The sequence below is a fragment of the Strix uralensis genome, chromosome Z (assembly GCF_047716275.1).
Source record: "Strix uralensis isolate ZFMK-TIS-50842 chromosome Z, bStrUra1, whole genome shotgun sequence".
Taxonomy (NCBI): Eukaryota; Metazoa; Chordata; class Aves; order Strigiformes; family Strigidae; genus Strix; species Strix uralensis.
The window spans coordinates 44250225-44265030 of NC_134012.1; the positions used below are offsets into that span (position 1 = coordinate 44250225).

The 14806-nt window shown below is 37.3% G+C and overlaps 1 protein-coding gene across 7 annotated transcripts in view; it reads right to left on the minus strand.

The window, feature by feature from the left end:
- PIP5K1B (phosphatidylinositol-4-phosphate 5-kinase type 1 beta) overlaps nucleotides 1–14806 on the minus strand; it is a 121939-nt gene that overhangs the window by 14664 nt on the left and 92469 nt on the right. For all 7 annotated transcript variants that reach the window (XM_074856331.1, XM_074856327.1, XM_074856330.1 and 4 more), the window contains one exon: nucleotides 1679–1796. In XM_074856331.1, the coding sequence (XP_074712432.1) occupies nucleotides 1679–1796 (118 nt within the window). The remainder of the gene's footprint in view (nucleotides 1–1678; nucleotides 1797–14806) is intronic.

A 14806-nucleotide genomic window follows, 5' to 3' on the forward strand; every position in this document is an offset into this window, starting at 1 on the left:
CCTGTCCTTCCTGAAGAGCCTGTATCCTTCCATGCCAACCCTCCAGACATAGGATTCATCCCACTACCTGTCCATGATGCCAATAAGATCGTAGCCCTGCAGGCATACGCACGTGTCTAGCTCCTCTTGTTTATTCCCCATGCTATGTGTGTTTGCACATAGAGATACTTAAGTTGGGCCTCCGATGAAGCTGACTTACTGTTGTAACTCCTTTATGCTGCTCTTCAGGTGCTGTCCTGATGACCTGTGATTCCTCTCCAGGCTCTGGGCATCTATTGTGGCATTGGCATCAAGCTGGTAGGAGTGGGATGGATTGAGGTTCCCCTCTCCCAGCAACTTTTGTTTAGAGCCCTCTTCACCAGCTTGGCAAGCCTATGGCCAAAGATGATCTTCCCTTTCTCTGACAGTTGGACCCCACCACTCCCCAACAGACCAGGTTTCTCAAAGCGAGTCCCATGGTCTAAGTAGCTTAGCCCCCGGCTGTGGCACCAGTCCTGTAACCATTTGTTGATTCGCCAGATCTGACTGGCCCTTTCAAATCCCTTCCCTTTGACTGGGAGGATTGATGAAAACACTACCTGTGCTCCAGAGTCCCTTACCCCTGCTCCCCAGGGCTCTGTAACCCTTCCTGATACTCCTCAGATGGCTCCTGGCTGTATCACTGGTGCCCATGTGAAACAACAGCAGCACATAACAGTCAGAGGACTGTACGAGGCTCGGCAGTCTGATATGAGCCCCTGGTAAGCAGCACACCTCTCTAGAGTGCGTCAGGTCAGCAGACGGGTGCCTCCATACCTCTCAGAAGAGAGTCGCCTACTACTATCACCTTTTTCTTAGTTGTGCTGGTTGTTATACAGGGAGCAGGTCAGGCTGCGTTACTCAGCTCCAGCGTCTTTCCTGATATGACAGGTTTCTCCTCTTCAGTCTGCAGAGCAGTGAAGTGGTTTTGCAGGGGCACCTTAGGCTTCAGGGTAAGTGTCTTTCTCCTGCTGGTTCTTGCTGTTGACAGCTTCCATTCTTCTGTGTTATTGCCACTCCTCCCTTCCATGTGCACTGGTGGGAGAGTTTTTGGCTCTTTGGTTGTGGGCTGTTGGGTCCACTACAAACTGCGCTTGGAACCAGCTGACTAACTTCTTCTCAGTCTCCCTGATGCTACGCAGCCTTCCCACCACCTCCCACAGCTCAGCCACCTGCTGCAGGAGGTCCTCTGCCTGGGCACACCTTTTCCAGGCAGGTCTGCTGCCTGTCCCTGCCCCAGGAGAAAGGTCCCGGCCCTTCCGGCAGTCTGAGTTCTCCACTGCAGCCTCTCCCTTCAGCAGAACTTTCCTCTCTGAGAACATTTAATTTCTACATTGTGGACTATTCAACATGAAGAGGAAAGATTTTTCTTTTCTCTTTTTTTCCCCCCTCTCTTACTCAAAACAAGTAATAGGAAAAAAACCCCTACCATTACAGAGAATCTGAAAGTCATTTTGGCATACTTCATTATTAACACAATAGTTAATAGGCATATAGATTCTTTAAGGATTTGGTTTGGCAAAATACTTAAGCATACGTCTCATATACAAAATACCTCAATGAACCTCTGGATGTTGAAGTTAAGCATGTATTTTAGTCACTTACTGAGCCTGAGTTAAAGGAACTACAAGGGAAAAGCAGAAACAGTTTAACAACTTACTAAGTATACATCCAAAACTGAAGCATTATCATTTTCCATTTCAAGTGTGCTCTGTTCCGAAGTCAGATAGATAGCACTGTCTTCTAAAGTGAACGTTGAACTCGAAGGTACCCCTTTACTACAAAGAAAAGGGAAACTACAGTCAATGAAAAGTATGTTACAGAGATCTCACTCATAGCTGAAAATCTTAAAATACAATTCTCTCTGAAACATAAAAGCTTCAAATACTTGAAAAGAGGGAATGTAAATGGGCAAATATGAAGTGTTGACTATGCCTATATAATTGGCAGGTCACATTTGACTAATGAACACAAACGATAGTTTCTATTTTTGCATTAACTAAAATTTTATCAGGAAGTAATACTGTTCCTGAACTCTTAATAATTATTTAAAGAATGAAAATGTCACAGTAAATGTGGGATAATTTAATTAATTTCAAACTAAGTTACTTCCACATTACACGTGGTGTAAATTTTGGCACCACTTCTTAATTAAGAATAGGAAAAGAAGATTCAGTAATTAGGCACAGTAGCACTGGACTTTCTCATGTAGAGGTGGGATCACTTACAGCCAGCAGTTCAGAAGGGAAAGAGGGAGAAGAAAAGAGTGTACTATAATTAGTACAGCTCTGCAAGTAAGTGGTATTTACAGAGCATGTGCACTGGGTTATTTCATTCATAGATAGGATTTTTTATTCTCTGCTATGCAGAAAGAATGTGAAACTACAAATGCATCTGCACAAGAATCTTGTTTTGTTTTGTAAACACACTTGGAACCACAAAGCTGAAACTCTCAAAGGTGTTTTAATGGAGTTAGGTGCCCTTTATCTCCTGTCCTCACTAGCTGCCAGAAACTAACAGGCTTCAGGCTGTCTTGAAAACTCAACTCTCAGTTTTGCAGACACATATTTTAAAAGTTCTTATCTATTTACACACAAGGTGAAAAGCAAACAATTCTGCATTATACTGGGTACAAAAACATGGTTACAGCCATAAGTCCAGAAATGACTGATCTCCCCCTCCCTTTGCAGCACTTTGTAGTTTAAGTATGTTTCAGATGGGGTATAATTTCAGAAAGGGCAAAGCTACCATGCAAACTAGAAAACTAATTCAAATGCTCAACAAAATAATGAATCATCAGTAACCCTCATGTCATATTAGTTAAGTGCACAGCATTACATTTGCCACATTACAATGTTCTTTTTATTATATAGTGTACTAGGCATCTTTTCAACAGCAAGACTATTTTGTCCTGAGGGTGACCCAGCTCCCACTGACTTACTAGCATTTTTCTCACACCCATTACTTGTATTCCATTGAGCAACATTTTAGTCACATCAGTTTTCTGTCAACGGTTCATTTTACTGAAGCGGGGAGGACAGACGGGAGACGGGAAGGGAAAAAATGGACTGTTGCCAAATGTTAGACTATGTTTTATCATATCCACAAAATAAGCTCTGGCATGAAAAATACTACTCTTGGCAGAAAAGGAGGAGGAGCTGGGAGAGAGACTCACTTTTGCTTGCAGAATTTTGATCTCTGCTGTCGTACAGTTCAGGCCACTGAATGTGCAAAGACCCCTATATGAAAACCACCTGACACGAGATGAATGTGCAGTGAGCGGCTACTACTGCTATAAAAATATGCAAACCCAAAAGGTCAACCCTTCCTTCTGGAAAATAGTGCTCTGCATTACTAACTGTAAAGCCAGGCAGGTAGGCTGTGGTGTATACCTTGCTTTCATTCCTGCATCAGGTTAGGTTTAAAAGCAAAAAAAATTGAAATAGATAATGCTTTCATATACGTATCAGGCCGCATCACTGCCACCTTTATTGCTGTTATTTTTAAATTCTTTCACTTCCAGAAAACCTCTGGAACCTGTAGTCAAGATGAGGTGAGGATTCTGCAATTCACACCAGTGGCATATTATTTTATATCCTTCATGTATCAGAAGACTGAGACTTAGCCCTCCTATTATTTCAGTTTAATACACTGGCTTACTGTGACACTTATTTGCTTCCTCTCTTCTCTATATTTTCATTAGAAGGCACTGTTCTTCTTTTGCTCTTAGTTCATTAAATTATAATCTATGTTGCTTCACAGCCTGCTGTGGATAGCAAACAACAGCAACATGAATTCAACACTTGGTCTCAGGGTTGTTAAACTACTGGTTTTACCTATAACATAGAAAAAAGACAATGCCATCTCCCCTTTGGAATGTGCCTCTTTTCTTTTTCCTGCGTGTTACAGAAATACACTGTACAGTCAGGCAGAAAATGAGGGTTGAAAAAAACCCCAGCATGCTAAGAGAAGTCAAAAGAAGCTCCTATAAATGTCACAATTCAGTTATTTAGTTGTGAAATTCTTAAAAAAGAGATTTAATATATAGAAACAAATAATATATAAAATATATATATTAGCATATAGAAAGAAAATGGAGAAAAGGGCAGAAGAAAGTACAAAGATAGAGTAATTTACATACAGAAAACCAGCATCAACTAAAGTCCCTTGAACAAAATCAGGCATGGAAGAAGAGAATGAAACAACACAGATGCCAGTCCACCCTTTTTCTTAAAATCAAAGATCCACAACTTATTTGCAGATAGCAATTTCCTTGCTGGTGTGACTTTCACACTGAATAATTAGAGATAAACTGTGGAAGTAAGGAAGACTCATCTCCTGCATGAAGAATTGTTTATTAAAAGGAGAAGCATAAGGAAACTGTTGCAAGACAGAGCTTTCTTTCATAAATCTTAGGTTCAATAACTGGAGGGTAAAAGACCATGAACTGTCCACTTTGGGAAGCTAATCTGTAACGTGTATAAAGGAGAAAGTGGATATTCCAAGTCACTGCCATGTTAATTTATATCTGGAGCCCATGCTGCTGTCAGCACCTGCTTTTGCCAGGAGCTGAACTCTGCTGCAACTGCAGTATAGTGCTTATGTATAATAACGCAGTAACACCTTAGTTACAACTGCTTAGTTAGAAATCATTTTCATGGCAGAATATGACAATAATTTTGTTTGTTGTACTTGCCTTGCAATGACAGCATGAAGAACATGCATCCCAACTGGCTAAGTGCCTATGAACTACATGAAGATATGCATAAGATTTCCAATTTTCATATGAAAAGGGGGAAAAGCAAGAAGCTTTTTTTTTTAAGGTCTCATCCTTAGTGTTAATGTGGATTCCTATTTTAAGAAGCACTAAATATTTTATCCCTATCCTGAAGTGAGGAGAAAAGCCATACATTGACCTTCTGAATCAGCACATTTCAACACATTTAATCAATAACCAGGCTGAAGTTCTCTTCCTCTTCAGTAGTAAATAAAATAAAACTTCCATTTTCCAAAGTTCTTCTAAAATGCTCTCTTGGACATGATTTGCAAGAAAATCCTCAGTCAAAGTAGTTCAAAAAGTTTAAAATAGTTAGGGATTGCTACTTACAAATATGAAAAATGTGGTGTTGGGCACAAGATCTTCAGTAGGAACAACTAAATTAGACTGATTATCTGCAGATTTGTAGAAAAGCATAACTTTTATACATTTTAATCTAAGGATAATATATGTAAGATCCTAATAAGTTTCAATGGAATAAAGGAAAAATATTACTCTTTGTCAAGGTACAGGCAGGATTATCTAAATTAATAATAATAATAAACTAGTAATAATATTTTTTAAAAAAATCAAAATACTAGTCTCATTCAAACCCTCCCAAATTTTAATTACTATTTCTGTCCTTCATATTTTATTTATACTAAACTGAAGCAACAGTTTTAAAAATAAAAGACTTCTGCTTTCTTCATGGAAAAAAAACAATGCCTCATCATAATGTGTCTACTTGCAAGGCAGCCTGCAGGACAGGTAGAACTCTTCAGTCTCCTTTCCAAGTCATTGCACAGTCTTTGAAGAATGGCAGAAGCAGTGCCAGGTAGTAACAACTGACTGAAGCAGAAGTTTCAGCTGTATTTTGGTTTTAGTTCGGTTTGTTTTTTTTTTTTTTTTTCTCCTGCAGTGTGAAGAACAGCTCTTGTAGGAATGTAATTATCAGCTTCTTTCAGATAGTGCCAAAATACAACATCCATAAATTAGAATGAGTCACTCAGTCTCCCTCATTGTGAGGTTATAATAAAAATAGGCTTTGATGTCTAACTTTGGATGTCAAATATGCTTTCCTGTAGCATATCCCACAGAATATTTATCCCCTAAATAGCAGTACATTTGCAATGTCCAATGTGTTTGAAAATTCTTATATAAGCTTTTGAAAAAATTATCAGCTCATTGCATCATGAGTTTTGATCTTTAAAATCTCTGTGTATAGAAGTTAGTCAGAAAAATGTTTTTTAGAATAAATGAGCAGTAAAGCTATTGTTCTAAGGTACAAGTCAATACCAACTGTTGCAGAAAATCTATCCTGCATATGTATAAATGTGAACAGGGACAACAGGTATTTATGGACCTGTTGAACTAAATGCATTAATTAGTCTAATGTTTACAATGTAAACCCAACCTTGCATTTCATCTTTATAAGTTATATGTGTGTCTGAAAAAAAAAAAAGTCGAACATAGTAAAACTCCATTGTAATATATCACTAACACTGTTGACAAACATCAAAACTACAGACTGGAGTAAACAATAGATATGACTGATCTCATCAGTGCTGCTTCAAGTGAAGGAGTCTGACAGGGGGTCTGTGCTACTACACTCAAACTAATGGCAAACCATGACATGTGAATCAGTAAACATCACAGTAAGCACATCAATTTCATGATGGTCAACAACCTTATACACCTTTGCAGGTGCCAATTAAAATCATGAGACCTGACATAGGTATGTAGTTGAAAAGCGATGGTCTAAGCTAATCAGAATTTAGGAACTCAGTCTAGATTACAAAATACTGAGTAATAACAGCCAAAGCCACTGAGAAGTACACATCAACATGTATGAACCCTTGGAGGGATCTACACTTGAAGTCTGATCTGAGAAGCTGCTCTGGATCTTTCTCACCAGAAAAAATTAAGGTAATGAAATTAGACTTGCAAGGATGAGTATGGAATATGAAAAGCAGCATGCTGAGGGACAAATTCAGTCAAGGAAACATTTGCTTATGTATTAAATAACTTCTATTACCACTGGAGTTTCACATGCATATCTATGTATTTAACTGCACAATAATTTTAAATTTCAAGTTTAAGAAATATGGCTTTTCCTTCTACTTAACAACAACCAAGTTGTTTCCAGAATAATTGCCTAAATAATTTATAAAACTTCCTTTTTCTGTGAAGGAAAACATTTATGATCTTTTTAGGACTCTATTAAAACAAATTACAACAAGAAGTGCTACAAACAGGGCATCAACAGCTCAACGGGATTAGATCTAATTAATTTAGTAAGCACAGACAGAGGCATTCTTACTTCAGTACATATACAGAGATCTTCACAAGAAAGCTCACAGCAACGTAAGGGGCTGCTTTTAAAATGTACCAAAAAGAAAAAAAATAAACCACCACACTGTTCAGGCTGCAATTTCTAATTATGTCACTCCGTTCACCCAGCACAAGGAGGCAAAGGATCCTATAAAACTAGGAAACATGAAAATGATAACTTATTCTTTAAAGTGATGTTGATGAAGTTTATGATAATTCGGCAGAATGGCTTATGATATGGTAGTAAGTCTCAAGGGAAGACAGTAAAGAGAACCAAAGTATGAAGCAACATTGCGTATTCCATGATTCTGCAATTTGCTGCAAACTATGGGAAGGCTCACTGCTTTCAGACATATAGTGCTGTTTTTACACTTAAAACAGTGAGATTTAAAAAAAAAAATCCATAAAAAAGTCATATATATATATTTGCTGGTGAAGGACACATTCTTGAGCTAATATTCCTTCCATAGGGCTACCAATGTCTGTTCCCTAACAACTGCTAATCCCAGTTACCTGATGGTAAGGTCAGGTAACATCACAAATACCAGCAGAACCTCAGATCTACATTGGCCTGCTGCAAACAGAACATCATTTTTTCAGGAGTTTTTATGTTTCTGAATGGGTGGAGACAACTTGTGAACGTTTTACCAAAAGAAGGGTCCCTCAGACATGGAAGTGAAAAAAAACCTTGAAACAGAGCAAAGTCTTCTCACTCTGCCTTGAGGCTGCCTACCTACATAGCATTAGAATTGAGGAAAGACTCAAAAGCAGGGGGTGACATCTCTTGTTATCCACCAGAACTTCTATCAGAAACTTCTAGACAGTATCTTTGTGCAAAAAATACATTAAACAGGTAAGATGTAAACAGGGTGCTGTATTTATTTACTGCTGTCTCTTCTATTATTATGTATGCTTAATATCCTGTTGAGTTACATAGCAGTTGTACTCTTTCTAGAGATGTTTTGAAGGGATGAATTTTTGTAACAGGAAATATAGTCATACCCATGAAATCACGCAGGCTACTTTTCTGAAAAAATTATTTACCTTTTACATATCAAGACGTATCTACAGGCTTGGAGCAGGAACAGGGAAATTAAAGGGTCACTCAAGGCTAATTACAAAACACCACACTGGATCACTTGCTCAAAGCAAACTGAAGAACTTCCGTCCACAGGACTAGCCCTTTAGTGTGCATTAGCTCGTTCTTCCACTGTCAGGGTCACTGACCTTTGCCTTTTGGGATGGCAGTGATCTGGTCCAGGGACAGAACCTCCGCTTTACAGAATACTTGCCTATTTTACAAACTTTCATTAAGGAAATACTCCTGCTAGGTCTTCTTAAAAAATTATTACTGCTTTCTTGCCACCCTTCACAGCTAAATTATTGAAAATTATTCAGAATCTTCAATAAGGACAAATACACTATTGCAAAATATGAAGTCTCTAGTTCTGTTACAGTTACTAATAATTTTTATTTAGAGTTTCTAGCCTTTATTTTATAAACAAGCCTCAGAATATCAGTGGGGGATTTAGCTTACATCTGAGAATCAGTCAGCTTCTCCTTGCTTTTCTGGAGTTAATGTCTGTTCTGAATTCTTACTTGCTATATGTATGTAATATTGAATCTACCTACACAAAGAAAATAATATATTAAGAGTAGCTTCACATGCTTAAATAATAATTAGTAGAGCAGTATTATAACCAGACTACTTTAAATTAATTTTTTCCATACTCAAACATTATCAAGCATTCTCTGATCTCTCAATGACTAAAAGATTAAGTTTAAATGGCTCAGAAAACTTTAAATGAAGAAAGAACTGTATTTCTTTTTCAGGAAATCTAGATGCCTCACTGATCCCTTGTACTCAGACTAACCACTCAGCACTTGGTACTAAGGACTGGTAATCCTTAATCATTTATACTGAATTCCAGGATTACTCAGTATTCCTCTGGCTATGAAAGTAACTCATATTACAAACTAGACTTCAGCGAAAGGAAGTAGGAAAAGCAAATTTCAGATTAATCTTTTTTAAGACTACGAAATCCACAAGATAGAGATCATCATACTATGTATATGTGTGAGGCTTAAACCATTGAAATTTAGACATGCCTTAGCAAATTAATGAAACTGGTGCATCATCCAGATTTGCTTTACACTTCACATTTGAAGCCAGAGACTGAAATTTTATATTTTGATATATGTCCAGGACAAGCATTTACATGCCAGGAAAGATTCTTCTATTCCTACAAACACTTCATAAACCAACTACAATAAACCCAAATATTAACTTTCGACACCACCAGAGAGGGGGGAATTCTGTTCACTTAGAGGGTATTGTTTTCTTCTAATGCCAGCCTATATAATGAAGAAAATATCAAACTGCAAGATTAAACGAAATATATATTAGTCTTTTGTCCAACAGTGCTTTTCTGATGCTTCTTCAGGACTGCAGGTAGTAGTGTTATACTCTTTAAACCAGTATTCTTCAATCTGCTTTTCTGCTAAAATTCTTGCTCCGTTAACAGTATTGCTGTTCCAACAGAGCATAATGGATAAGTGAATAAACATAAATTGTTTATTTAAGTACCCCTGAACACTTTTAGATATTAGGCATTAGTATTTAGATACCTTATTAACTACTACAGCTGTAATCCTATAACAGGAAGAAAAAAAAGAACACCAGAACACCTTAAAGCATACAAAGCTCTTCAGATACAACAAAACATAGCTCCTACCAGCACATCAGTGAGATTTACCAATTATGGCCTTTTTTCAAGATAAATAACTGAGTTGAAACTGACACGTACATGGAACTTCTGCATAAAGGAGTAAAAAAAAAAATTCATAATCTCTTCACAGCAACACACATGCTGCCAGCAGTTGGTAGCAAAAAGTTCAAATTTCTGCAACAGCATCATCATAGCTGCATTGATCTCCAGTTTTAATGCAGACTTCTGGTAAGGCAAAGACAAATTGGTTGTGGGGGGAGGCACAGGAGAGAACAAGAGAAATCCCTATATACACAGGGTATCAGAAAGAACACGTGAGCAGAACAGAGGTACAATTTCAACGGTGCACTGAGTTCTCATCCTTGATTTTTAGATTGAAAAAGAAAGAAAAGCCAAGCAAAAAAAAAAAATATTTTTAGCTACTTTTTCCCATTCAGTAACAATCAGCCACAATGAGTGTGCTGTTGCCCTCTTGTTAAAGCAGTCTGTTTTATCCTGGTTCTTAATTAAAAATGAAAAAAAGAAGCAGAAGTAATTCCATCACAGGAGAACTACGAAAGCCTTGTTTTTCTTTAAGCCACAATTACATGTTGCTTCAATCATAGTCAATTTTTTTTTCTTTCCCATGGGGATTCCTCCAGTGTCTCAGTGCATCTGTTCCTAGCATTAGAGCACTGAAGTCTTTTTCCTCCTAGCTTCTCATTTTCATGAAGTTGCATGAATTTAATCCACTTTGAATCAGATTTAGACAGGTTTATCTAAGCTTCAGAAGCTAAGGCTGATGGGTGGATAGACAGAACATTTAAACTTAACAGGCAAAAGTTTGTTTACATAGAAAACTGGACTGGCAAAAGGTGTGATTAAGTATTCCTTACAACAGGAAAACTAATACCTACAAATCCCTTCCACTGAAAAAACAGCACAAGATTTTACTTTTATTTTCTAAGCTGTCATGTCAAGTCATAGGATATTTCAGTTCAAAGTTTGGACATTTCAGCAAGTTTTGACTGTGTAAGAGGAAAAAAACCCACAACCCCTCAAAGCCTTCCAAAATTTCAAGTGGTCTTCACCGAAAAACCAGCAATGCAAGCATAAGGCAAACAAACAATTGAAAAATATACAGAAAAGCAGAAAGAAGAGGAAAGAGAAAGCAGAAGTTCATACTACATACACATCTTACAGAAAGGAGGTACAGAATGCATAAAGAGAAAGAATTAGGTATCATATAGACTATTTTCCTAGGCTCAAACACATCAGAATTCAGCAGTCCTCCTTATATAATACACAGTATCTTCACAGTACTCTAAAGACACAGAGGTGTAGTACCTCTTTATGAATCATGGGATTTTGTTTGGGTTTGTGACTGGAAGCCATGAAACCTGCTGAAAGATACATCGGAAAGAGACTTTCTGTTGTATCTTGAAACACCTGTTTAAAACGTTTCCAGAAGCACCTGTAAAGGCATTAACCTTCTTCACCTTTTGCAATTGTAAAACCAATGTCAACTAAGACAACAGTCATACTGCTCAGGACATTCAGATTTGTCATCTTTAATTTAATTCATCAGTACTTATTATGAAAACTTTACCTGAAGGGGGAAAAAAATATGTTATCACTTCTACTATAAAAATAATCCTTGATATAGTATGTGAGTATTACGTTCTCTAACATAAAGGACATAAGCCCTTTCAAAGAAGTGTATTTGGACTCAAAACTGAAGATATATTCTAGTGGAAAACCTTTTAGATACTAAAATATCTGCATCAAATATAAACCTACTTGAGGAGTGGAAAAATCTTTGAAAGTTTTAATAGAAGCAACAACTTGTCAATTCTGTTCTTACTAAATGAATACTTGACATTGCTTATAACAACTACTTGACTGAGAAACAGCTTCATAGAACAGAAACCAGCTGTCTTCTGACAAACAAGGAGGCCTACATTTGCTGAATAACATATGTCACATTTGTCCATTTTTTCCTTTTTACCTCCCCTTTTTACCTCAAGTTTCCTCTAAATCTTTAGGGACTGAGGAATAACTTGGTGAAAAATAATCAGCTAGCAGTCTTGAAAAACACTCCTAATGTTTATAACTGCTGCCCAGTCTCTCTTTTCTGCTTTAATCACAAGTCCCTCAATGCTACTCTGCATTATCTACCAATTAGTTATGCTAGTTTTAATCTGTACCAAGCCAGGTCTACATAAACCCTCCTTACATGATACAGCTTCAGGAGCCAGCAAGTCATCTCTGTCTGCTTAACCACATGGGCAGCGGTTCTTTGCTTTCTACCACGAGTGCTGAGCACCCTCAAGAAGAGATGGTGCTGCATATAAAATTCCATTTCCCTCTCCTTGGAGAATGATTACATTCATGGTTGATGGAAACAGAGTGTAACTCCAAAAAACCAAAGTTAAAAATACGCCGTGTTCTTCAAGGTATCCAAAAGTATTACTGCTCTCTTTTTAATGAGGCAAATAACAGCATCTGTCTTCTCACTGGTATGGAAACAGACTGCTCATTAGCATTAATAGGAGTCAGGGAGCTGTACAGATACCGTATTATTACTATGCGTGCAGGATTAGCTCCCTTTATTACCCTAAACCAGAGATTTCTGACTGGTTACAAGGAAATTCATGTAGTCTCCTCTTTGTGCCAGGATATTTTGAAGGAGGAAAAAGCCTGACAAAGAAGATGCCAAACTGTAATTCTATTAAATAATGTGAAGCAGAATGTCATAGTCAATTATATATTTCAGGACTGAAAGCAGGCTCACATTTGTAAGCAAATCATTCATTCAGGCTTTGTTTCAAAGACTGCTCCAGGCTTTCTGTTTATTAGAGAGTAATGGCAAAGTGATGAGTCCTGCATGACAACATTCTGTAATACTCAAAAGCAGAACTCCAGTGAGAAAAATCTAAGCTATGTACAACCCAGTGCATCATTGTAGCATGGGTTTTTTTGGTGTTTTTATTTCTTTGCCAGCTTTTCTTGTGGGAGGACTGATGTTTCTCCAATGTACCATAAAAAACACAAATAAAGCTTCAGCTGAATATATTATTTAGTGCCTTGAAGAAGGAAGGACCTCCCTGCACTGATGCAGAAAGCAGAGGTGGATACAAAACTGCAAGTGCCCAGAATCATCTTGGGAAAATTAGTTTAATACTGAGCATGCTTAGCAGCTTTATTAAATCCTAAAAGAAAGCTGCTAGCTACGACAGGGAAGCTAATCCTTCTGAATTGTCCATACTGAGATTGTGACATGAACATATACTTGGTCAGGAGAAAAAACTGCCTCCAAGACCTAGCTGAAAAGGATACATCTAGACCAGCAAGGATGTCAGTTGGTCAGTCCCCATGGTGGATCTCTTGGCTATGGGGCAAGGTCTTTTTTTTTGACACAAGACATAGACAGAGCCACACATCTATGAATGCTGGTGCAAGGTCTGCTGTGTTAGAGAACATGTTCTGTTGTACTGAAGGATTGGAAGTATGCAAACCTGGACTGCAGACACTACAGTTCCAATCTGATTTTGTAACATAAGGGTGTGCAGGGTAATCATGTAACTGCCAACGTGTACTACATTTTAGGTTATTTCATTGACTGAATCACAGAACTGGAGAGTAAACAAGTCTAAGCATACAATCAGAGTGTAAATCTGCTAAAAAAGTTATTTATTTTAGAACTACTTTGGAATATCTTTACAGGTAAATATCATGGACTTACTCATAGCTTTTCTCTAAAATGAATTTATGGAGATTAAAGAGTATTTGAAATGTTTTACTTGCAGTAAATCTCATCTCTTTATCCAGACAATTCCACAGTTCTCCTTTGCTGATTGATGCTAATACAAAGTAGTTCTGTAGTTTTATTTGATGCTTAAAGCAAATTAAAAAACCACAGTACTTTATAACCTTATTTCTAGCAAAGCTAAAACTTGGTAAAAGATCATGGAATACTAAAGTCTTATAAATATCTTTGTCACAAACTGGACAAGACTGACAGAAGTTGAATTGAAGGAGCTCTAATGTGTAATCAATGGTAATTTTATTTCCTAAAGCTTGTGTAGATGCATTTTGGGACAATTTGTGATGGTCCTGTAATTAAAACTTTGTCTTTGTTACACTCCAAACCATATCTCAGTCCAAGTTTTTATAGCAAAAAAGTAGGCCTATGAAAGATGCCATATCAGTGAGATTTATTTCAACCTAATGAAAATGGAAGCTGCAAAAATCACTTTTATCAAGTAACTCTGCAAGTCATTTTACTTCTTATGAAAATGCAGTTGGTCAAATTTTAATAGAAGGTAAAATCCTACTGCCTCAAGATTGCTTTTAAAATAACTTGATCTTTTCGGACAAGATGCAGTTTAAAGTAAAGAACTACATCTTGGCACATAAGTAAGCTTATCAAATTTATATAGACACTGTGTATTCCAGGACTCCAAATTATTCCAAACAAAATTCAACATACTAGAGCTTACAGTGGTTACCCTTCTTGACAAAACAAAGAAATGGCTATTCTGCAGTACGACACATGGTAAAGAGATCCGCAAGCAGGCAAGACAACACAAGACAGCACACTTCAGGTGTACAAGGTGGAGTACAGGCACACACAGAGAATCTCACAGCAAGACTTACTGCCATAGGCATGGTGTTGGACAGTCATGGCTAAAGTATATTCAAACACAACCCAAATCACATTCAAGCTAGTTCACAAGCATCTGCACAACTTTTGTTGAGACTTTCCTGTTTTTATCCTTCCTGGGTTAAAATTAGACAGGTTTTAATCACACCCATGGGTAAAATTTCATAGAAATTCACTTCAGAAAATGGTCATTTTGAAAGAACTTAAAGCAGACCATTCAGCACTGTACATTCAGAATAAAGATCAACTTGAAAGTAGATCCCTTTTCCTAGCACATCAGTTTTCTGCAGCTGTTTTAGGCTGCAGCAGAGTTACAACAAGTACTTC